Source organism: Calliphora vicina, chromosome 3, assembly GCF_958450345.1.
Source record: "Calliphora vicina chromosome 3, idCalVici1.1, whole genome shotgun sequence".
NCBI lineage: Eukaryota > Metazoa > Arthropoda > Insecta > Diptera > Calliphoridae > Calliphora > Calliphora vicina.
The window spans coordinates 15477302-15504100 of NC_088782.1; the positions used below are offsets into that span (position 1 = coordinate 15477302).

The 26799-nt window shown below is 30.2% G+C and overlaps 2 protein-coding genes across 3 annotated transcripts; one reads left to right on the plus strand and one right to left on the minus strand.

Annotated features, from left to right (window-relative positions):
- The first annotated feature begins 10951 nt into the window (after positions 1-10951).
- On the plus strand, positions 10952-18921 carry pyx (pyrexia). 2 transcript variants are annotated; one of them, XM_065505134.1, is made up of 7 exons: positions 10952-11330; positions 11869-12655; positions 15323-15667; positions 15940-16433; positions 16511-16594; positions 17497-17762; positions 17841-18921. In XM_065505134.1, the coding sequence occupies exons 1-7, from the start codon at positions 11304-11306 to the stop codon at positions 18712-18714; spliced, it is 2877 nt and encodes a 958-aa protein (XP_065361206.1). In that variant the 5' UTR covers positions 10952-11303; the 3' UTR covers positions 18715-18921. The 2 variants fall into 2 exon arrangements, with proteins under 2 accessions (XP_065361206.1, XP_065361207.1); XM_065505135.1 differs by having other exon boundaries at positions 10952-11312.
- Positions 18922-22970: 4049 nt separating this feature from the next.
- On the minus strand, positions 22971-24397 carry LOC135954541 (uncharacterized). Its single transcript, XM_065504730.1, has 3 exons — positions 24349-24397; positions 23464-23535; positions 22971-23379 (listed from the first exon to the last, which is right to left on the minus strand). Exons 2-3 carry the CDS (start codon positions 23495-23497, stop codon positions 23081-23083), a joined length of 333 nt encoding a protein of 110 aa, XP_065360802.1. The 5' UTR covers positions 23498-23535; positions 24349-24397; the 3' UTR covers positions 22971-23080.
- Positions 24398-26799: the final 2402 nt, after the last annotated feature.

Sequence of the window (26799 nt, forward strand, 5' to 3'; positions counted from 1 at the left end):
ATTGCCTATAAATCGTAATTTAAAGGGTTTACAGCGAAAATAATGAATATCTGTAATCACTCATATTTCCAGCCAAACATTTATTTTTATATGAAAAATTCAAAATTATCTTGCTTATAAATCGTAATTTAAAGGGTTTAGAGCGAAAATAATGAAAATCTGTGATCACTCATATTTCTAGCCAAAAATTGATTTTTATATGAAAAAATCAAAATTATTTAAAATTGCTTATAAATAGTAATTGAAAGGGTTTGAGCGAAAATAATGAAAATCTGTGATCACTCATATTTCCAGCCAAAAATTGATTTTTATATGAAAAATTCAAAATTATCTAAAATTGCTTATAAATTGTAAACTAATGGGTTTACAGCGAAAATAATGAAAATCTGTGATCACTCATATTTCCAGCCAAAAATTGATTTTTATATGAAAAATTCAAAATTATCTAAAATTGCTTATAAATTGTAAACTAATGGGTTTAGAGCGAAAATAATGAAAATCTGTGATCACTCAGATTTCCAGCCAAAAATTGATTTATTATTAATATGAAAAATTCAGAATTATTTAAAATTGCTTATAAATAGTAATTTAAAGAGTTTAGAGCGAAAATAATGAAAATCTGTGATCACTCATATTTCCAGCCAAAAATTTATTTTTATATGAAAACTTCAAAATGTTGAATTAATGTGTTATGTTATGATATGTACTGTATTTTATTTTGTATTTTTATTATAGTAGTATTTTGTATCTGTTGAAACTTCAATTCTCATAATTTTTCATTCTTAATAAAACATTTATTACAAAAGGTTATGAGCCCAGGAAACTTTGAGAAATAAATTAAAAATTTTATTTATTTTAATAAACTTAAAATCCAATATAAGCAATAATTTTTCAAGAAGATATTTCAAGATATTTCAAGAAATTTAAGAATATTGCAAGCAATTAAAAGTAATCGCTAAGAAAATGGATTTGTCGAAACATGTTAAGCCTCTCCAAAATGAAATGGATTATCCAATCTGGAAACGTAAGATGCGTGATTTATTAGATTATCACGAAGGAGCAATTGATGTCATTGAAGGTAATTTAATGAAACCAATTCCACTACCGATCGATGCAACAAGCGAGCAAAGAAAAATATATAAAGAGGAAGCTGATTTATATAGAAAAGCTAACAGTTATGCGAAGTCGATGATAACAAGCGCGGTAAGTGATGACGTATACCAAAAGATAATGGATAAAGAAACTGCTGCAGAAGCTTGGGAATCATTAATGCAACAATTTGAAGCAAGATCAAAGGACCAACTTTTTAAAATTTGCATTGATTTCTTTTCATTTACCTGGAACCCAAATGAAGATGTAAGTTTACATATAGCTAAATTGAAAAGTTTGTGGGTGGAAGTGAACAACGGTTTAAAAGGGAGGAATGAAAATCAATTGCCAGATGTATTATTGGTATGTAAAATTCTTCAAATTTTGCCGAGTCAATTTGATACTTTCAAATCAAGCTGGATGCTTTTAACAAAGAACGAAGAAAAGAATTTTGATGAAATGTCCGCACAGCTCTGCATGTATCAAAGAAATTGCAAAGGTGTAGATGTTCTCAAGAATGATGAAGCATTAGTGGTAAATAATTTTAAAAAGAAGACAACACCATCAATACAAAATTCAAATAACAAGCCGAATAAGAAATCTGATGTCTGTAACTACTGCAAAAAGAAAGGCCACTGGTTACGTGATTGTAGAAAATGGATCAGCGATGGTAAGCCAAGAAAAGAGATGAATAATGAAATTAAGTGTACATCACATCGAATACTGCCTCTAATTTGTGATGAAATTAATGCAATTAAAGAAGATTTTTCAAATGATTGGTGGATTGATAACGGTGCAACAAGACATGTTACAAATAATAGAATATTATTTAAAACGTTTGAAAACTTTAAAGACTCCTGCAAAATTAAGGCTGCTGGAAAAGAAGTTTTGGATGTCGTTGGTAAGGGCACTATAGAAATTCAGTCAAAAGTAAACAACAGAGTACTCGTTTTTGATCTAACTGATGTTTGGTATGTCCCAAATATATCGAGAAACCTCTTCTCAGTGTTATCTACTCAAGATAAATTGAATAATAGTGAATTTAGGTCGACTGCAACAAATTGTAAACTTTTAGTGAACAATGAAGTTTTGTTAGTTGGTCACCGTGAGGTAGGAGGTACCTTATATAAGGCAGATATCGAACCAATTATTCCAAGTGCAAGAAATGAAATTAATTCTACCGAAGCTGACAATACATTACAATTATACCATGAGCGATGGGGACATCAAGATAAACGTCACGTGCAACAAAAACTAAAAGAAGAACTTGGTATAAATGCGAAATTGGACAATAAATTGTGTGAATCCTGTATTTATGGAAAGTCTCATCGTCTACCATTTGGCAATAGAGAAAAGGCAAGTAGTCCAGGTGAATTAATGTCAGCAGATGTATGTGGTCCATTCCCAGCATCTTTTAGCAAGAAGAAATATTTAGTCATATTTAAAGATTCTTATACTAAATATTGTTTTGGATACTTCCTGAAAGAAAAATCCGAAGTTAAAGATGTATTGAAGGAAGTTTTGGATTTTGCAAAGACTCAAGAAAATCCTATAAAAGAATTTTTAAGTGACAATGGAGGTGAGTTTGATAATTTTGAGATAAGAAAAGTTCTTAAAGAACATGGAGTAACACAAAGATTGACTGCTCCATACACTCCACAACAAAATGGTGCAAGTGAGCGGGAAAATAGGACAGTCATCGAGATGGCACGAACATTTAAGTATTCAAATAAGAATGTTAAATTTCCTGAAGCGATTTGGGCTGAATTAGTTCGCACAGCCATATATATTTTAAATCGAACACGCAAAACTCCTGTTGACGGTAAGAGCCCACATGAGCTATGGTTTAGAAGAAAGCCAAGAATTAATCATTTAAGAATAGTTGGAAGCGAATGCTATGCCCATGTACCATGCCAGAAGAGAAAGAAGATGGATTCAAAAGCAATCAAGGGTTATTTAATTGGCTATGATACAGAAGAACGTTACCGAATTTATGTAAAGGAGAACCACAGTTTAATTTTATCAAGAGACGTCAGATTTAGTGAAGAACTAATAAATTGTGATGATATTCAAGATGCTAGAAATTACACTTCGGAAGACAATAGTGAATATGTTAAACTACTATTTAAAAATTATGATAAGCCTATGAATGATATTCTGGTAGAAGAACAGATTCAGCCAATTACTTCAAATAATCAAGGAGCCGTAAGTGATTACCAGCCAAGTCCACAGGAAAATGATTCAGATTGTGAAGAAGATAATGAATTATTTGAGGAGTGTATTAATGATGATTTTTCGGATGTTAGTGATTTTCTTGGTTTTGAATTTAATAAACGTAAGCGAAAATTAAGTGATGAAGAAGAAGAACCAATAAGTAAACGTTTAAGAGATCGCACTTTAATTCATAACTCAAGATTTGATGACTATGTAATGGCAGCTCAGGATTTTGTAAATCAAATTGAAACTCCATTGACTTTCACCGATGCAATTAATAGCGCACAGAAAGATGAATGGCTGAAAGCGATGAATTCCGAGATAAGTTCTTTAAATGAAAATCAAACATGGATAATGGCTGATCTTCCTGAGGAATCTAAAGCCCTTCCATCAAAGTGGGTATTTAAAGTAAAAACAAATCCAGATGGGAGTATAGACAAATTCAAAGCAAGATTAGTAATCAAAGGCTTTAGACAACGTAAAGGCATATACTATAATGAAACCTTCAGTCCAGTCGCAAAATTAGGAACAATTAGAGCAATATTGAGTGTAGCTGCAAGTCAAAATATGTACCTTTCTCAATTCGATGTATCAACAGCTTTTCTGTATGGCCAACTTGAAGAGATTATCTATATGAAACAGCCAGAAGGTTTTAATGATGGTACTAACAAAGTATGTCAGCTTAAAAGAAGTTTATATGGATTGAAGCAAGCGCCACGCTGTTGGAATCGTAGATTCGGAAATTATTTATTGAAGCTTGGCTTTAAGGCCAATGAAGCGGATCCTTGCTTATATATGAGAGATAAAGAAGGTAAGAAGTTAATACTAGCTCTATATGTAGATGATGGCCTAGTAGCTGCCACAAATCCCAAAGAATTGGAAATATTTTTATCTGAATTGAGAAATGAATTTAAAATAACAGCCAAAGATGCAAGTTATTTTTTGGGGCTGGAAATAAAAAGAAATAAAAATGGCATAATTATTAGTCAGGAGGCTTACGCAAAAAGAATTTTGGATAGATTCAGATTCTCTGAATGTAGATCAGTTTCATCGCCAATGCTAAAAGGAGAAATTTTCGAACCAGGGAAAGAAAGTGTAAAGGGTTCTCAATTTCCTTATAGACAAGCTGTAGGAGCCATCATGTATTTAATGTTGGGAACAAGGCCAGATTTAGCTTACAGTGTTGGGTTTCTATCGAGAACTTTAGAAAACCCTTCGAATGATGATGTTGTCCGTGTTAAAAGAGTTTTTCGCTATATTTCTGGAACGTCAAAGTACGGAATCTTTTATAACAATAAATCAGACCAAAAACTGAAATGCTACAGTGATGCAGACTTTGGTGGTTGCAAAACAACTGGAAGATCCACAACGGGTGTTATAGTAAAATTTGCTGGAGGCGTAATTTCATGGTTAAGTCAAAGGCAAGCAATGGTAGCTACATCCACAACTGAAGCAGAAATTGTTGCAGCCTCAGAAGCAACAAAGGAAGTTATTTGGCTTAGACGTCTTTATGCTGAGTTAATTGGATTAAGTGATATTCCATTACTACAAGTCGATAATTCTGCTGCTGTACGTTTAGCACAAAATCCACAATATCATAGAAGAACGAAACATATCAGTTTAAGGCATTTCTTTGTACGTGAGAAAGTCAGTGAAGGAGAACTTGAGGTTCAACAAATTTCTACACAAAATCAATTAGCAGATTTGATGACAAAACCCTTGCAGCCAACAAGATTAAAGATGCTCTGTGATCAAATTATTATTATTATTATTATTATTATTATTATTATTATTATTATTATTATTATTATTATTATTATTATGTTTATTAGTATTATTAATACTTTGAAAATTACACATTGACAATAAATTATTACAAAATTGTGTTTCTCTTAACTCTATAAAAATCCAATTACATTATTTTTAACAAATTTAACACACTCTTTTCTAAATATATATTCATTTGTTTCAGATTTTACGTTATTCGGTAATGAGTTATAAAGTCTAAGTCCTTTGTAGAATAATGATAACTGCATATTTGTTCTCATGGCTCTCTGTAGTCTGAAATCATCGGCATTTCTCAGACTATATGGTTGTAACTCTCCCACATAATTTATTTGCTCGCATAGATATGCTGGTGCTTTCCCTCTTTTCATTTTGCGTATAAATAGCAATGTGTTTAACTCTAATCTGTTTTTTATATTTAGCCAATTTAGTGCGTTTAACATATGATTTATTGATGTATATCTATTGCATTTTAAGATGGTTCTCATTGCCTTATTTTGTAATTTTTGTAGTCTTTCTATTTGTGTGGTTTTAAAGCACGTATATAAAATTGTGGAACCAAATTCAAAATGTGGTTTTATTATGGTATTGTAAATATTTATTGCTGTTATTGTTGATATTTTGTTTCTAATTCGTTTGAAAAAACCAATTTTCTTGGCAATTTTTTTACATATATAGTCTATATGCTCTTTGAATTTCATTTCTTTGTCTATTATGAAACCAAGGTATTTTATTTGTCTTACTTTTTCTATTGTTTCTCCATTTATTTGAAATATTGCACTACTGTTCATATTTATTTCTATTATCTTTGTTTTATTTTCATTGAGCTTCAATTTGTTCATTTTTAACCATTTAGAAATATTATTTATATCATGTTTTAAATTACTATGACAATTTTCTTCACTATCACTCTCAGTAAATATTAAGGTATCATCAGCATATAAAATATATTCACTTCTCTCCAGTACATTTGGCATATCATTTATGTATATAATAAATAATAATGCACCTAGAATGGAACCTTGCGGAACACCAAAATCATTTTCAATTGGATATGATTTAACATTGTTAATTTTAGTTTTTTGTACTCTGTTTGTTAAATATGATTGAAACCATCTTAGTTCAGTGTTCTGAATTCCATACATATAAAGTTTTTTTATCATTATTTCTCGGTCTATTGTCTCAAATGCTCTTTTAAAGTCTAAAAATATTGCCATTATTTTATTGCCTTTTTTTATATTTTTCCATCGATTTATTACGTAATTTACTGTTGTTTCACATGAGAAATTATTTCTGAATCCCGATTGATATTTTGATAATAATGAGTTTTCTTCCATATATTTTACTAATTGATCTTTAACCACTTTCTCTAAAATTTTTTCACATGTTTTTAATGCGTTTATTGGTCGAAATTCTTCACATCTTTTTGTATTTTTAATTTTTTCAATTGGAGTTACCATTGTTTCTTTCCAACTTTCTGGAAATTCACCACTCTCTAATGATTTATTTATTATATTTAATAGTGTATTACCCACTAAGTTCCAATTATCTATTATAATTTTACTCGATATTTTGTTATAATCTGGTTTATTATTCATTTTTTTTATTATATTACTTAATTCTAAAATATTTATTGCACGAAATTTGAATCTTTGTGTTACTGGTTGTATATTATTTATATATTGCACTTTTTCGATGTCTTCTCTTATATTTCTGATACTGCTTACAAAATAATTGTTGAAGTTGTCTGCTATTTTTTTATTATCCTTATATTCTACCTGGTTAAATATCACAGTTTTTATCACAGTTTGGTTTTTTCTAAGCACTAAATTTTTAATTTGGTTCCACATTTGTTTTTGGTCTTTGGCATTGTTTATTTTATTGTTTATGTATTTATTTTTTTCATTTTGCAGTTTCACTTTATATAAATTTCTAAATGATCTATACGTTAACCACGCTTCATTTGTATTTTGGAATTTAGCTATTTCATGTTGTCTGATTTTATGAATTCTCATTATTCTTAATTCCGTATTAAACCATTTATTGATGTTATTTTGTTGTACTATACATCTTTTAATCGTACATTTGTTCACCGTTTCTTCAAAACATTTATCTAGCTGTAGGGCTTTCGTATTCAAGTTATCATTTTCATTTCTATCTATTATTGCACTTAAATGACTATAAAATAAGTTCTTATTATATTTAAATGTCTCTTTGTATTCAGTTTTTTCTTTTGGGTAGTTTTTTGATATTTTAATGTTTATATTTAATGACTCATGGTCCGCTATATTGTTTTCTTCGCTGTTTTCTACTGTAACATTTCCACTATTTGTCAACACGTAGTCTATAATTGTTTTAGATCTGTTTGTTACACGAGTATAATTATTTACTATTTGTCGAAGACCATTATCATTTATGCTATTTTCGATTTTGTGCTTATAGTAACTATTTTGTTTCCAGTCAATATTAAAGTCTCCACTAATTATAATATCACAGTTAAGATCACAGATTTCTTCTAATATTGCATCAAACGCTGTACAAAATTCGGCCTCACTACAGCTAGGGGACCTGTATACTGCACCAATTACTAAGTGTATGGTATGATATTCTGCTTTGCAAATTAATATCCAGTATTTTGAGTCTTCGATTTTTTCAAGTATTTTGGTCATTCTCCACATTTTTTTAAAGTATATAATCACACCTCCAGTTCTTCGGGAATTTGATAGAGATATCATTTGTTCATAGTTTTGCAATATTATTTCACTAACTTCATTTTCTTCAGTAAAATGTGTTTCGGACAGTATTATGAAATCGAAACATCCAATTTCAGCCATTATTTCGATTAAATTAAAGTTATTTATTAATCCTTGAACATTTGTGTATATTCCACGTATATTCTTTGGTTGTTACATATATAAACCTAAATTCCTTTTCTTCATTTTCAATTTGTTCTGGTATACTGGACATTCTTTATTATTTGTTAGATGATTTTCATCTAAACCTATGTTTAGTCTGTTGTTCATTCTCACACAGTTTATACATTTGTTTATTTGTTCATTATTGCATTCCTTTGTTTTGTGATTCCCATGGCATTTCAAACAACTCTCTTGGTTCTTACAGTCTTTCGCTATATGGTTATATCCTTTACATTTTAGACATTGGACCACTTCTGTTCCATCGAAAACTCTACATCTTTCCCATCCCAAATTTACTTTTTGTGCAGTTATCAGTTTGCTGTATGTATCATTGTCTACTATTAGTTTTACCGTGTATATTATTTTATTATTTATTTTATAATTATATTTTTGTATTATTTTTATTTCACCATTATTTATTATAGGATTTTGTTTTTTTAATTTTTCTATTATTTCCGATTCTGCATAATCAAATGTTATGTCCGTTATTTTAATTTTTAAATCTTTTTGACTGGGCACCTTAATTTCGTAATTTTCATTTAATTGATTTTGTATTGCATTTCTTATTTTTTCTCTTTCTTCAATATTTTCGCTTTGTATTACCACTGTCCCATTTTTTCTGTTTTCCACCCTAGTGATTTTTAAATTTACCGGATCAACTTTATTTAGTTCTTCTTTCGTTTTCTCTACACCCTGTCTTTCCTTTGGCTTTACAATAAGTGGCACTTCTTTATTTTGATCTGGCAACACTATTCTTTTTTTTACTGATTCTGCATATGACAGTTTGTTTTGTTTATCGTTTGTTTGTTTGATCACTTTTTTTATTTCATTGCACATATTGACATTCTTTTCCTCAATTGATTTACATATTTCTTTGTTGTTTTTTTCTATTTCATTTACATATCCATATATTTTTTGTATTTCTGTAACATTTTTTTCACAAGATTTTTGAACATTTTCCATTTTTTTTATTCTTTCTCCAAACCGACTTTCAATAGCTTCCAATAATTGTTTAATTTCACCTTCATTTTGGTTTAATGATGACTCGAATTCATGCTTATAGTCAACCAAAGTTTGCTTATTTTTGATCACTTCATATTGTATTTCTTTTAAAACCAAGTCGACATTATGTATATATTGAACACAATCATCACACATAAAACGAATAAAGTTGTTTGCTTCTAAAATGTTTGATGAGTATTGGTCAATACCAGAACATTTAGTGGAGCTATGATAAGTTTTATTACATACTCCCATGCATCTTATTCCTGTTTCCCCACGAATTGTAGTTTTACATTTGCTGCACTCAGCCATTCTGAGTGGCTATAAAACAATTTATATAATTAAAGAAAATATATGATCTTCACTTAAAGTTTAATTATATTTCAGCACTTTTTGATATTTTTTATAGTTTTTAATAGTCCTATCTATTTTTTTAACTATTTTTATACCCTTCACCTTCGTGAGAAGGGTATATATAAGTTTGTCATTCCGTTTGTAATTTCTACATTTTTCATTTCCGACCCTATAAAGTATATATATTCTGGATCCTTATAGATAGCGGAGTCGATTAAGCCATGTCCGTCTGTCTGTCTGTCTGTCTGTCTGTCTGTCTGTCTGTCTGTCTGTCTGTCTGTCTGTCTGTTGAAATCAGTTTTCTGAAGACCCCAGATATCTTCGGGATCCAAATCTTCAATAATTCTGTCAGACATGCTTTCGAGAATTTTGCTATTTAAAATCAGCAAAATCGGTCCACAAATGGCTGAGATATGAGGAAAAAACCAAGACAACCTCGATTTTTGACCTATTTTTTTACCTATATCTGGATTACTAAGGCATTAATATAGACAATATGGATATCTAATGATAGATATTTCAAAGACATTTGCAACGACGTATATAAGACCATAGTAAGTTGGACCTACAATGGGTCAAAATCGGGAAAAAAATTTTGAACCCGAATTTTTTTTTAAAAAAAAAAAAAATTTAAATTTAAAAAAAAAAAAATTTATAACAATCGAAAATTTTTTTTTTTCCAAAAAATTCAAAAAGCAACTGGAAAAAAAATTAAATTTTGTTTACCTAAAAATATTTAAAATTTTGAAGTATAATTTGGTGAAGGGTATATAAGATTCGGCACAGCCGAATATAGCACTCTTACTTGTTTTTATTAATTTTTTTATATTTTTAAGAGCTTATAAAATTTCGCTTTTTTCGCTTTTGACGTTTACACGATTATCGTGTAAACGTCGGCTTAAGGATCTCTAACATCACATAACAAGGGAAAGTGTTGAATTAATGTGTTATGTTATGATATGTACTGTATTTTATTTTGTATTTTTATTATAGTAGTATTTTGTATCTGTTGAAACTTCAATTCTCATAATTTTTCATTCTTAATAAAACATTTATTACAAAACAAAATTATATAAAATTGCTTATAAATCGTAATGAAAATCAGTGATCACTCATATTTCCAGCTGAGTTTTCTAAAATTGCTTTTCTTTCAGTGCACATATCTTCAATATTGCTCTTCAAAATGCTCATAATTTCAGTGGCTAAAATCAAAACTGTTATAAATTTACAATAAAATAAATATAAACACAATTGTAATAATACATATTTCACAAAAATGTTCATTGATAATTTGGATTTTTAGATTGTTTTTGGTTTTTCCAAAATTTGTTTTTAATGGAACACCCGCACCTCCACTGCCACCCTGTTCCATTGGTATCCAATCAAAACAATCCAGCAGTCGAGTGCTGGAAATGGTGAGTAAATAAACAAATTATAACAAGTGCTTTAAGAGTGTGCAGAGGAAGAAAAATAAAACATTATTTTCTACAAATACAAACAATATTAAAATTGATTAGCACGATCATCGAACTTTCAATACAATTCGAAATGTTTTTTGGCCAAAAAGAGATCAGTAACGGTAAAACTATAGAACGAAGTAGATGAAAATCTGCTAAAAAAGAAAAAAATTCGAACGATTTGAAAACGCACACACAATTGTGATGAACTGAAACGCTCCTGGAAATTAATTATTTGCTAAATAAACAAAATAAAATATATTTGAATTGTTGTTTTTTTCGTTGTTCGTTTTTCATTTCAATATTTATTTAAAATAATTGAAAATGATGAGTGTTGGCTATTTGTGTTTTATGATTTAATTTCAAAACATAAAGAAAAGGAATTTCGTTTAACAAATTTAAGAAATAAATAAATTGAAGTAACAAATAATTAACTAGTGATATTTAAAATCTAATATATTTAGTAGCAGAAAAACAATTTTCCATAATGGAAAATGTAAGATTTTCTATTATTGTAAGTGCTAATTAATTCATTTGTCAATTGTAACAGAAAAATCTGGTGAAAAAAGATGTGTGAAAGAATATATTCTTGAAAAACTGTATAAATTTTTTAATAAAGAATATTAACTATTATATTAACCCCCATATTCGTAAACAATTTTTAAATTTATAAAAGGTTTATAAAACTAAGGGCTATTATTACAACTTGCCTTTAAGGTCGTAATAGTAAAAGTTAACTTTAAGTTAAAGGAAAAGGGTACCCTTAAAGGTAACTTTAACTATTACGAACTTAAATGCAAGTTGTAATAATAGTTGTAAAACAGTCGAACAAGTTTAAAAGGGAATCGAAGGGACTTGCTTCAAGTAAACTTGCTGTGTGTAAAAGCAGACTTATTATTTGTAAAACTACTAGAAATCCCTTTTAAATTGTATGAATATTCAAATTTTGCAATTAATACTATTTTTTAATTCTTTCAAATAACTGCAGTTTTTAGTTTTTCGTTATAACGTTATTAACGTTCATTTATTTGCTTGTTTTCACACCTTTCAAGGAGAACGATTTAAAACGTAATTCCGAGAGTGGTGGCATTGACAATGAGGTGTTCTACGATAAACGCAGCATTTCAAGTGAAAGTAACAGCGATGCATTATTCAGCGATGAGGCGCATGAGATTTTCATGTCTCAACAGCAAAACAAAGTCCTATGGGACAGTCAAGAAATCGAGGAAACTTTAGCTCAGGCCAACAATGCCGATGAGGTGTTTCGTATGGTGAAGACGGGTACATTCACCGAACTCGAGCCAGCCTCAAATGATGCCCAGCTGGCATTGCTCTATTGTTCCATATATGGTTGTGTAGAGCATATAAGCTATTTGCTTGATCACTGTGGCAGTGTGCCAAATTGCTGTGATCCTCGTGGTCGAACGCCTTTGCATTTCGCCTGTTGTCGTGGTAATGCTCATATAGCCAAAGTATTGCTGGATCGTGGTGCCGATCCGAATCGTTGGGATGCTGAAAAGGAGGTAACACCTCTCCATTGTGCGGCAAGTGCTAAAAGTGTTGAATGTATACTGCTGTTGCTGAAGCGTAAAGCTCACATCAATATTGGCCTTGAAAAGCGTTCGGCCTTACATTTTGCTATTGATCGCAATGCCATTGAATGTGTGGAGACTCTATTGAAATATGGCGCTGACCCAAATACCCCACAAGTCTATACGGAAACTCCGCTGCATACGGCATGTGCTCTCGGCTATGCCAAATCGGTTGAACTGTTATTGAGTCATGGTGCCGATGTTCGTTCTCAGTTTGGAGAGGGTAAACTGACAGCATTGCATTTGGGTAAGTGTTACGTCAATATGATCATGAGTTTCATGTTATTCCGGTATTTGTTTCTTTTTATACATTTTTTTTTGTTTACATTCCATTGAATTGAAAATTGTTTTTCCATTTCACATGAGCAGTAAATATGTATTTTTTCGTGGAAAACATGTGTACGAAACGAATGATCGACTGACCGCTCAATGGTTTGTTTAAATTTAATAACATTTTGTTTTTTTTTTGGTTTAAAACAATGCGAACGTGCATATTTTGTAATAAGAATTCTTTTATTTTGTTTAAACAAATTATTAATTTTTAAATAAACATTTATTTGTGTCTGCAACTAATACATACATACGTAAATTGTTTAAAGGATGTAAATAGTTGTGGAATATTGAAAAATGTGTTAATTTATCATTTGTTACAACAACATTAGTATTCATTGAAACTACATGTGTAGAGTGTTGAGTTTTGGGACCTCGAAAGTCACCCGTACATTGACTTTCGAGGTCCCAAAACACATACAGTTAGTGACAGTACAATGGTAACTATTTTGGACAACTATGTTCCATAATTTCACGAACAAATATATGTATATTTCTAAGATAAATTCACATTTACGGGGTTTTAATATAGTAAATTGCATTAAGTTTAACCAAAATATTGTATGAGGCAGTTATAATCGGACATCGTATTATTTTCACGAGAATCTCTGATCATGGTGTCGCGACCTTTAACTTCGATCCTCCAAAATGGACTCTGAATAGAGGCCGGGGTTTATATGATCAACAACGATATTAAACGGTCATATAGACTCTCTGACGAATGCAGCGCCTTCAGGCAGAGATCTCCGCGATCTGGAAAGACACTGAGTTGAATAAAGGTCTATAGTGACAGTCAGCCGGCACTTATGTCTTTGAAATGTAATTTAATACATTCTAGCTTAGTGGAGGACTGCGGGAGAGCTCTTAAAGAATTATTGCTACGATACTTAATCAGATTGTGTTGAGTACCAGGGCCTGTAACGTATAGGGAAATGATGCAGCCGATAAACTGGTCAGACATGGCTCAGATCAGTTAGAGCTCCTATTTGACACTACAAGATTCCGAAAGGCCTTTTGGCTAAAACTGTATGCAAAGGCAACCAAAACACTAATTGGGTCTTAGAATACTAGTAGGAATGATAACCGATCACTGCTCAATTTGGACCTTTATAACAATGGCAAAACAAAGGAAACTTTTAAACTTCTGCAAGAAACAAGAATACAAAAAATAAATATATAAGAGGGCGGGTCAAAACGTTCGTGCCTTTTTGAATGAAACGCAGGTTTCATTCAACATTTTATCCATTCTAAAAAATAAAATTTGTCGAAATCACTCTTTCCGCCGAGACATTACTTCAGGTTTGGAAACAAGAAATAGTCACTCGGTGCTAAATCCGGAGAAAGCTACGGAAGAGGGAGCATTTTGTAGCCTAATTCATGAATTTTTGCCATGAAAACTGCACATGTGTGCACCCGATTGTGAGCAAACGCGGCAGCCGTCTTGTGGAAAGCTTTCTTATAACTAAGGTATTATTCAAAATGGAAACCACTGAGATATGTTAAATGCCTATGGCTTCCACAATCTCTCGCACTTTCAATATCCGATCGACCAACACCATATCGTGATTTTTTCAATTGTTTCGGGTGTTGAGACCTCTACTGGGCGTTAACAACGTTCAGCATTTTGTACGGTCAAAACGAAATTCAGTAAACTACTTTTTTACAATTAAAATTGAGGGTGCAGAGTTCCCATAGAATTTATCAAGCTTAGCCTTTATTTAAGTGATGGTTTTCAATCATAATATTAGAGGTAGTGATGGGAGAACATTTGTTTGGAGGGTGAAGGGAATGAGACCGGACCCGAAGTACACAAATAAGATAGTGAAGTTTGGCGATGGCAATATTATGGTGTGGGGTTGTTTTGCAGTTCAAGGTATGGTTTAAATTCATATCATTAATACTCTGACTGGAATCGGTTCGAAGGTTCGATAGAATCAATTCCTAATTAAATTTTCAAAATCAAATTAAAGTTTATTTCTTTACCAACGAATTAATTCGTTGCATTTATTTCTTAGTACTTCAAAAGTATTGAATTCATTCCTTTGAGAATTCATTCTTTATAGAATTAATTCCTTATTAATCATTCAAAATGTCTGTAATTCAAATCCATTACAAAACAGCTTAATAAAATTTATTAAATGAATAATTTGTTATTCAAATCAATTGATAAATGAATTAAAGCAAAATAAAAATAAATTGAATGAGGAACAAATATTTGAATTAAATTTGGATTATATTTGAATGAAGAAAAATTGAATCATTCAATGGTTGAGTGAATTTGATTATGAATTAATTCTATTATGATTAATTCAGCAATGAATGAATTCTATTTGGATAAAAGTCTATGAATGAAGCTAAAGAATTAGTTTTAGTGCATGGATTTGGGGAATGCCTTTGCTGATAGTTTTTAATTCTGAATTAAGATTTTAGTGAATTAAGTTCAAATTGAATTAAACCGAAGCTCTATAGAAAATGTATTTTAAATGAAATTAATATATGTATAGTTTAACATTGCTAAGGATTTTAAACTTAAAGTTACTAATTAAAAAATGTCTTTCCACATTTTATTACGTCCCTTATTTAGCTGCTGAAAATGATTATGTTGAATGTGTTAGTCTTCTATTGGAAAATGGCGCAGAGGTGGACTGCCGCAATGCTAGTCATCAGACGCCCCTACATTTGGCCTGTCTCTCACAATCAATGGAAACTGTGGAAATGCTTATAACGCATGGAGCTAATGTAAATGCTATATATCGGGATGGGAGAACGGCATTACATGCGGCCATAGTAAAACAATCACGCTGCCTGGACTGTTGTAATGTGTTGCTGAAAGCGGGTGCCAATGTCAATAAGGCGGATAATTATGGCTATACACCGTTACATATAGCGGCTTTAAATGAATTTAGCAATTGCGTTTACACTTTTATAGGTGAGTAGTGAGTTATTTTAAATAATATTACCCCCTGTCTATACCTGATAAATTTGTATCATGATAAACGTCAAAATGGTTGTCAAGATAAAAAATTATCAGATATAGTCTCCATTTATTAGTATTATTGCTTTGTTATGACAAAATTGTTAGTGCTTTTGCTCAGACAACTTTGTCATGACAACAAACGTCATTAATTGTTATGACAAATATTTGTCCAGTATAGACAGGGGATTAGAAAAATATTTTAAATTTATTTAATTATTATTTAGAACATGGTGCCGATATCACCGCCCGCACAGATGGCAATGTTTCAGCTTTGTCGTTCATAGTACGCCGTACACCCGAAATTATACCCAAACTAATGGCCAAATTCGATGCTTCCATTAAAGTGAATGATCATGAAATCGGTGATGTTGATTGTGAGATTAAATTGGATTTTCGTTTGCTGGTGCCACCCGGCTCATTAGAGCGCGGCGAAACCGAATTGCTATTGTCCCTGATCGAAGTGGGTCAGAAGCGTATAATTATGCATCCGTTGTGTGAAACGTTTCTGTTTTTAAAATGGCGTCGAATACGTAAATTTTTCCTCATGTCTCTGCTATATCATGCCATTTATGTTATACTATTCACTCTGTACATTGTGGGGGTCTATGCCCACAGCTGTGAACAGGACAAAGAGTGTGTGGGTCGATCTTATATACCTACAGTGGGATATTTTGTTATAATTTTAAATATAATCTTATTGGGTAAAGAAGTGTTTCAGGTATGTTGAGTTAGGAATTGAGAAAATCAACAATCAGACAAAATGCATTATTAATTGATTATTATATTTTATTTTAGATGGCTCATGGTCTGCAGGGTTATGCGAAATACTGGGAAAATTGGCTGCAATGGGCAATTATTTTGGGAGTTTTATTGTGTGTGGTGAGTTAGAATAATTTTATTTAATCCAATTTAAGCCTATAACGCACAAGAGTGCCTCAAGGCATGAATTACAAAAAGTATCTCAAAAAGTAATTATAACTTTTTTTTTAAATTTAACTGACTTTAGTTACAGATTTGTTAACATTTCCGTCGAAGGTCGAAATGCATTCTGACTTTTAGTTTTTGTTCTGTCAGCTGTTTTGTGAGTGATGTCATAATTTTAGCACATAATTTAGCACGTGTGTGTTAATTTTTTTTTATATCAAAGTTTTAGTAACTTTTAGTCGAACGATCTATTCGAAATTTTTTGTATTACTTCTTTTTCATTAGTTTGTCAATGAAATCGTATCATAATTATTGTTTTTTACACCTAAACCGGCAACAATGCCCTGAGGCACTCTTCACCTTTTTGCACCTGGTTCCTAAACTTAATTTGCAAATTAGTTTCTGATGGCTGCTCTGAGTTTATTGGGTCATAATTACCCTATAAAAAATTATTCGACAACTTTTTTTAGCCTTTTAAAATTTGCGGGTTAGAGGGTTAAGATTAATTCACTAAAATTTTAATTCAGAATTAAAAAAATATCAGAATGCATTCCCCAAATGCATTCACAAAAACTAGTTCTTTAGCTTTTATTTGAATATAATTCATTAATTGTTGAACCAATTTAAAATGGAATTCATAAACTTTTCATAACAGAATTTATTCAACCTTTGAATGATTCTATTTTCTAAGTTCTATGGAATTAATACAACGAATTAATTAAGAGATAAATTTAATTTGATTTTGAAAATTGAGTTAGGAATTTATTCTTTCGAACCTTTGAAAGCAATAAACAGTCTACTTTAAATCAACACTATATAAATCATTCTGAATTTTTCATCTATTTTTTTTTATAAAGACCCCCCAAATATTGATAGTTGGCAAACTACAAGAGGTTCCGGTTTGGCAGCATCATGTAGCGGCCGTTGTGGTTCTACTGGTATGGGTCGAATTAATGATGTTAGTGGGCCGATTTCCCATATTTGGTGTTTATGTGCAAATGTTTACAAAAGTGGCGGTGAATTTTGGAAAATTTCTCTTGGCCTATATTTGTTTACTGATAGCATTTGGCTTAAGTTTTTCAGTATTATTTAATGATTACAAAGCCTTTGAAAGTATTACCTGGTAAGTTTTATATATAAAAAAAGTTACAGTTTACAATTTGTTCTAAAAATGTACTATTTAAACCACTTCTATTTTCAGGTCTCTTTTAAAATCCATAACAATGATGTCGGGAGAATTAGAATTCGAAGATATATTTTATGGTGATGTCCCAGTTAAATATCCCGTAACCTCACATTTTATATTTCTCAGCTTTGTGCTCTTGGTTACCGTGATCTTAACTAATCTCATGGTGGGTTTGGCGGTCAGCGATATTCAGGGTCTACAAGTTTCTGCTACCCTCGATCGTTTGGTACGTCAGGCCGAATTAGTATCACGACTGGAAAGTTTATTCTTTTCCCGCCTGCTAAGAGGAGCTCCTACCAAAATTTTAAAACTTTGCAAACGTAGTGCTCTCTTAAGAACCTCACGTAATAAACTGATGTTTATTATAAGGCCCAATGACCCCAGAGACAGTCAATTGCCTGAAGATATTAAACTAAATATTTATAAGCTAGTAGCCGAGCGCAGGGATCGTAATATGAGCATACGTAGGCGAAAATTTGAAAGTAATTATTCAATGTTTCAGAGATCTCTGCAGCGCCAAAATTCACCCATACGCAAGGAGCGAACACCGTTGCGTAATAACATAACGGATTTGTATGAGAAGAAAGAAATGCAGCGTGGCGAAAACGAACAATTACTAAGGCCACGCTCGGCTACGAATGTACCGAATGTTTTAGCGGGTGAATCGGATTTGGCGGTTAAATTAAAAAGTCATGTTAATAGTATATCAGATGTTAGATCGGAGATTCAATTACTTAAGACACAAATAACCGATATGATGGATAAATTTGATAAATTTATGGATTGTACGGCGAAAAAATTAAATTTCACCGTAGAGGAGTTGTGTCGCATCAAAATGTTGTTGGATCAAAAATCCAATATGAGACCAGAAAAAACTTTTAAAGTTTGATTTTATACACAGCCCTAGGGACAAAAACAAAGTATTATTTTATTATTTTTATAAAAATACCTTCACATGTGCTATTTTTTTATAAGTGCCTTAAATGTTAAATGTAGCCTTAACACTTTTTTTATTATTTATTTAAAAATGTTCTTAATTAACATAGACTTTATAAGTATATTGAAGTATACGTAATAAATATAGTTATGAACTATACGGACTTAGCTGTTCTTTAAATTATTTTATTTGAAATCTTTTCAATATAGCAGGTTAAATATTTCCAATAAGCAGTTTTACTGGAATACAAGTTGAAAGCTAGTGTAATTCAAGCCTAGAATTATAGTCAAAATTTTTGGGGCTTTGGTGGTCATGTTATATATCAATGGTTAGAGAATTTTGTCTATTTTTCAGTCTATTCTGAAAAAGTCACTTTTATGATGAAGTTCAGGCGACGAATTTGGAAAAATATGGAACTGCACACGTAACCCACGATATAGGAAAGTTAGTCCAAAGGGTCCTAAATACGACTGCATAAGTCGAATTTTTGAAATAATTTTGGAATTTGAGAAAAACGGTTTTAAAAAAGTCTATTTTGAAAAAGTCACTTTTATGATGAAGTTCAGGCGACATAAATCCATTAGAAATTATCAATGATTTGATTAAATTAAAATACATATACTTTACTGTCAAAATTCCATTAACCATCTGAGATTGCAAACAAGTTATTATGTTTGATTTTACGATATTAAGCTGACTAAAAACTCGCTCCACTTCCGCATTTGACCATGGCATACAAATAATTTGCAAAGTAAAATCAGCTAGTTCTTTGAAAATATTATTTTCTACGGAATTCTGATACTGCAAAAGCCAAACCAAAACAATGTAGTATCTATTTGAAAGATATGTCCACCTAATAATGTAGATGTTACTGAAAATTGTCTGGACAACATCCAAATTGTTGCAAATATGGAATAACATAATTTTTTATTGAAATACATTATTTACTATCTATTTTTGAAAAAAATGTCTCGGTTTTTAAAAAGTAAAAAAATTAACTTAGAATCAATTGATTCAATAGCGATATACGTTTTGTTTGAGGACAAGGTTCGGCATATAAATGTGTTCACAGATGTGAACACTGTTATCTGTTAATAAAATTTTACAGTTATATAGTTTTTTCTATTAAAAATTAAAAAATAACAACAAATTTTGTAATTTGTTATCCTGAATCCCGTAATATCCATACCAGGGTCGAGGTTATAGGAATCCATTACAAAAATTCCAATAAATGCAAATATAACTAATTTTGAATTTCAAAAACTCATGTAACAGTTGCTAAAAAACGCACTTAAATTATTTTAAAAAGCTTTCAAAGTTTTTGAAATGAAATATCTGTTATATTTGCATTTATTGGCATTTTGCGATGAGTGCCTTGAGGCATGCTTAAGCATTAGGTTAAGAACATATTGGGCCATCTAAAATGGGTTACTTTATATTGATATCGACTATGTGATTTGAGAATTTTTGCCCCCAAAGTTAAATTTTACATAAAAAATAGGCGTTTTTTGGTGAGCCTGGTACCCTCGGTATCAAAACTTTTAAATTGTTTTTTTCATTTAAAATATTTGATGTAAAGTTAGCTTTTCAGAAAGTATAAATTTCGTATACATCTTCTTAAAATTTTTTTAGATAATTTAAAAAGGTAAAAGTACTTTTTTTATTACGTTTTTAAACAATTATTTTTGTTATTTGACACATACATTTATTGTTAGTCCAATAGAGGAAAAATGTAGAAAATTGGGAAATAAATGGACCCGCTGTTATCAAAAAACTGGAATAGGGTGGCTAAAAATTTGTAACTAATTCTTTTTTTTTCAAAAATATCAATGAAGAAAGGGTTATATTAAATAGCTTCATTAAAATAAAAAAAAAATTAAATTAGAAATAAAATGTGATGTCTCTTCTGATTAAAAATTGCATTAAAACTTTTTTGTGTCTAAAAATTTATGGATTTTATTAAGTTTTTTCCTTCTTCTGTAAAGTAACAAAAAATCGAGTAACGCCTTTTTTATATTAAGCCATCGATATGTAATTTTTTGGAAATCGGAACAAAAACGAAGAAATAGGTTCGTTTTAAACATTTAAAATCCTCGAAGTGTCCTGACCGCGGCCCTAGTGGGCCGATAATTCAAAACTTGTGAAATTTCAAACCGGACTACTGTTTAGAAGTTTATTTCCCTCTTTTTTTCAATCGTTTATTAAATAATTTCTTTTCATCATGTCTCATTTTTCTTCCGTAAGAATGTTTAAAGAAATCTAATAAAATCAACCAGCATTTTTAACATTAATCAACAGGGCAACCATTGTAGAATTAGCAAGGTACAATTATTAGAAAGTATGTTCTCAATTATACATTCCCTAGAACGTCAAACAAAAGAAAATTAAAAAAATATAAAAAGGAAATGCCAAAAAAAAATAATTCAATTTAAATTTTTATTACAAAAATTTACTAACAATTGAAGAAAAACTATATTTTTTTAATAAGTGTGTATAATTTCATTTAAAACGTAACAAATTTAAAAAATATCGCGGTAACAAATTAAAAAAAGTTAAGTGATTAAATACATAGTTTGACGTTTAAGGGGTGAACATTGGAAACTCTCTCTAATAATTGTACCTGGTAACTGATTGTACCATGAGGGCAACCAAAAATATGCTCTAAAAAAAGTGTTTTATGCGCATAAAATATGCACTTAAAAACGAAAAATATGCTCTTAAAATGCAAAAAATATGCACTTAAAAATAGTTGGTTATTGTTTGATTTCAATGTTTTATTAAAAATAATATAAGAAGTAAATAAAAATTTGTTTAGTAATTTGTTGCATAATATTGTAGGGAGAGGATATCAAGAATTTCTCGAAATGTTTCTATTCTACATAAAGCTTTAAAATCTACTTTTTTTATTATTTGAATTATGTTTCGAAATCACTATAGAGAGAGTTTGTAATTGTTTGGTAAAAAATTGCAGTGGATTTTGGAGCATTCATCATATATGAAGATTAACATTTAAATTTGACTTCCAAAATTAAAACAGAATTATCAAAAAGCCTTACAATAGTGAAATGATTTGTTTTCTTTTAAACTGCGGAAATATAAAAAAAATTTTTTCCATTTTTATTACTGGAACTCAAAATCCTTTCTCATCAATTGATTGTATTTTAATGATTTCCTAATATCTTTGTTACAATTTGTGTAAATCCATCAACGTGCTTTGAACGTGATATTTTCGATGGATCTTAATATTCTGAACATTTGCTGAAAAGTTGTTTAATTTGACATTAGTGGTAAACTGTTAATGCCCAACCATAACTGTCTCAAGCAACCTTAAGTTTTTTTTTAATGTATCCAACATTTTGTTAAGAAGTTGCCCATGTTCTTTTCTTTTAATTTTTTATGTATTTTATACTATTTGTTAAATTTTGTTATTTGTGTGTGAATATTTTTAATATAATTCAAATGTATGGAAACTAAGATTCCTTAAGTCAATGAAAATTTAATGAAGATAAGTCGATTATAGGTACTCTAATTTTTTCTTTAAGTAGCTTAGGAATATTATCATTGGACCTTAACAAAATTGTAAAATATAGAAATAAAAAATTAAAATACAAGCAATAAAATTATATTTAGAAAACAAAATATTGGAAATAAAGAAAATATGCAACAAAAATATGCATTTATGAGTTAAATAGACAAAAATATGCTATAAAACGCAATATATGCAAAAATATGCAGTAAAGAGCAAAATATGCAAAAATATGCACTAACAAATCGATGCCAAAATTCTTATAATTGTCTGAAACGGATAAATAACTAACTCATATGTTTATACGATGCACAGCAAAAAATATGATATTGCATATTTTTGGTTGCCCTGTTAATCAAGTTTAATTTTATCATGAAGGTGAAGAAAAAAAACTAAAAAAAATGTTAACACAAAATATCCTGAAAGTTTATTTTTTTCTTTTAAGCTTTGAATAATTTTCTCGTTTTAAACGCCAACAGCAATCACCTAACATAGTAGTGTAAAAATGGACTTGAAATCGTTTTTCAGAATCTTTGCTGCTTCCGTCATTACTTGGTAAATCTAGCTATTCTGAAATCTCAATTTAATTTTTGGAGGGAGGTCAAGTAGGTTCTGGTTTCGACATATAGATGTAGATCCGTAATTTAGTTTTCACAATAGTTTTGAACCAAAAACAAATATATTTTTTTCATGTACATATACATTTTTATATTTATTATAAGCCTAAAAATATGTATCTATCAACTCTAAATTATAATCTCTTATTAATAAACAATGCATGTGTTTACTTGATTAATAACGCGGAATCATTGTTAACCATTTGTCATTGCTTTGATTCCATTGTAGGGTTCCATCCTGTGGCTGTGGATCGGTTTCTTTAACTTTGGTCCATGTGTTTGATACAGGATCATAAACAAATGTTTTCGAGTCTAAGGGTGGTGGGGGTGGTGTGTTGATAAAATGAGTACGTTGAGTAGTAATGGGAACAATCACTGGTTTAGGGGGTTCAGGATCTTTGGGATTTATTAACTCATATTCAGCATTTGGATTTCGTGAATCGGGAAAACCATAAATGGACGATATGAAAAGACCTTAAAATTATAAACAAAGTTGTTGATATTTACTTATTTATAATAAACAAACAAAAATATATTATTTAAATAATCAATACTTACCACTACATATCAATAATTTCAAGAAATTCGCCATGGTTAATGAATAAATTTGATAAAGAAAGAAACCTGTTTTTATACCCTTCAGCTTCGTGAGAAGGGTATATATAAGTTTGTCATTCCGTTTGTAATTTCTACATTTTTCATTTCCGACCCTATAAAGTATATATATTCTGGATCCTTATAGATAGCGGAGTCGATTAAGCCATGTCCGTCTGTCTGTCTGTCTGTCCGTCTGTCTGTCTGTCTGTCTGTCTGTCTGTCTGTTGAAATCAGTTTTCTGAAGACCCCAGATACCTTCGGGATCCAAATCTTCAATAATTCGGTCAGACATGCTTTCGAGAATTTTGCTATTTAAAATCAGCAAAATCGGTCCACAAATGGCTGAGATATGAGGAAAAAACCAAGACAACCTCTATTTTTGACCTATTTTTTACCTATATCTGGATTACTAAGACATTAATATAGACAATATGGATATCTAATGATAGATATTTCAAAGACATTTGCAACGACGTATATAAGACCATAGTAAGGTGGACCTACAATGGGTCAAAATCGGGAAAAAAAATTTTGAACCCGAATTTTTTTTAAAAAAAAAAAAAAAATTTGAAAAAACAAAAAAAAAATTTTTAAAATTAAAAAAAAAAAAAAATTTTAAATTTAAAAAAAAAAAAATTTTTAAAATTTAAAAAAAAAAAATTTTAAATTTAAAAAAAAAAAAATTAAATTTAAAATAACAATCGAAAATTTTTTTTTTCAAAAAATTCAAAAAACAACTGGAAAAAAAATTAAATTTTGTTTACCTAAAAATATTTAAAATTTTGAAGTATAATTTGGTGAAGGGTATATAAGATTCGGCACAGCCGAATATAGCACTCTTACTTGTTTTTCCTACAAATATGAACTTTACAGTTTCACAAATAAATCAGTACTAAATTGATTTGTTTAATAAAAATTATTATTTTATTTACTTTTTTTTTGTTTTTAATTTTCATTGCAAATCTCATTGCTATTGTATGAGATAATCTTGGAATTCATTTGAAACATCATTTCATTTCACTCCATCAGAGCTTTGTAGAGACTTTCTACACAGTCGAGTCATATTTTTTATGTGAATTGAATAATTATCTCTTCAACTAATTGAAATTTAAGACAGTAAAACTGAATACGTTAAATGTATAAGACATTGTATATATTCATTCTCTTAGGAGATGACGTTGAGTAGTTTTAACACGATCTTACAATAAGAGATGTTATGTTGTGGAATCTTGAATATTAACTGCAAACCTACATATATTTAGGGGCGCCTTCTTAGGGCGGGTTGAAATATCAAATACCAATTAATAATCAGATTCGTTTATGTATTTGGGTTCTAGTATTGCCATACACAACATCAGAAAATCTCACATTTTGTTATCAAAACAAAATATAAGAAGAAGAATAAAATTTTAACTGTCTTTGTGTGAAAAATTCAAATTAAAACAAAAAATCTTTTCAAATAATTGTCCAATTCACAATCGATGTCGTAGGGTTGTAATGTTGTATGTCATAAATATTTTTCAAACAAAAACCAAATATTAATAAAACAAAATTACGACATACAACGCTACGACACCGATTGTGAATTGGACAAATATATTTTCAAGTCTTATAAATCTTCCATAGCACTGGAATGATAAATTGTTTATGTTTTCCTACACAAATAGCTGTTTGTACTATCGGATTTATTTCATCGATTTACCCGCCAATATTGGCGATTAAATTAGCAAATAAAAACAACATTCGTAGATTAAACATAATTTAATCTTCAAGTAAAAAAACGCTCTTAACTGTTTTATTACAGTCGAACATGGTAAAGACAGGAAAGAGTATAGATCACTTTGGTCCATAGAGTAAAAGTCAGATAAATTAAAGGAGTAGCAGCAATAGAAGTAAGGAGTATGCACCAGTCATTTGACGGATACTAGGTCACCCCGTGGAGATTCCCATGTCCGGCGTGAGTAGCCGATCGATATTCCTAATAAAGACATTGATGTATTCTAACTTCATGTCCGATATCTCAGAAAGACTATTGAAAGAACAATGTCCCAGAAACCTAATGCATAGATCTCCTAATGCCGGGCAATGACAAAGAAGATGAAAAATGGTCTCATCCTCCTCTTCGTTCTGACAGCTTCTACAGAAGTCGTTATAGGGCCATGGCCTAGTCTCCTCGCATGTTTGCCACGAATATTCCTGCCTGCCTGATATCTTGTTATAACTGAGTCAGTTAGCCGCCCGTATTCCTGAATGTATAGAGAGACTTGTTGTGTCAAGTAAAGGTTCATCCATTAATTCCATATTGTATGGAATTGAGAAACCGAAGTTTCTCGATAGGAAGAGCCGATTATACTGGCATGGCCGTATGATCCATGTTTCCATGCAACATTCGCATTTAGCCAGAAGGCCGGTCGAGCATGGTTATCAAGATAAAAAATTATTAGGTATAATCCCGATTTATTAGTATTATTGCTTCGTTATGACAAAATTGTTAGTGCTTTTGCTCAGACAATTTTGTCTTGACAACAAACGTCATTAATTGTTATAAAAAATATTTGTCAAGTATAGACAGGGGGGTAAATGATTTAAATCAAAACATATTTTATGAAGTAAACATACACAGATTACACAGATAATAAGCTGTGTATTGTTATTTTGACGTTCTACAACCACTTCTCAATGATTGTGGTTTGCAGAATGAGAGAAAAAAAATACAATTTTCAATAGGCAACGAGTGTGATATATATTTGTCTCTCTTTCCAAACCACAACCATTTTGACATTTTCTTTTGTTTGTTTTCTATTGCCATATTACTGGAATCAGCTGATTTATATCTGTTTAAGCTGTGTAAACATATTTGAATTCAATTTGAATTAGATTTGAATTAGCACAAAATTTACCATTCAAAAGTTGAATGAATTCTATTCAAATAAAAGCCTATGAATGAAACTAATGAACCCGTTTATTATGAATGATTTTTTGGAATGAATTGATGGCATTTTTAATTCTGAATTATAATTTAAATGACTTAAATCTAATTTATAAACAAGCATATTAATGAGAATCAATAAAGTATTTCATACTTACTAAGAACAATGCCAAAGAAACATAATAACTAAGGCAAGGATTTTCATGCACTAAAAAATTAAAAATATGCGCTTATAATTGCACTAAAAATAGAGAAAATATGCACTAAAAATAAAAACACTATTTCCATTCGAAATTAATAAATCTATATCTTCAAATTGAGATCTAATTTCTTCGGCTACTCGATGTTACATGAATATGTTTTGAATA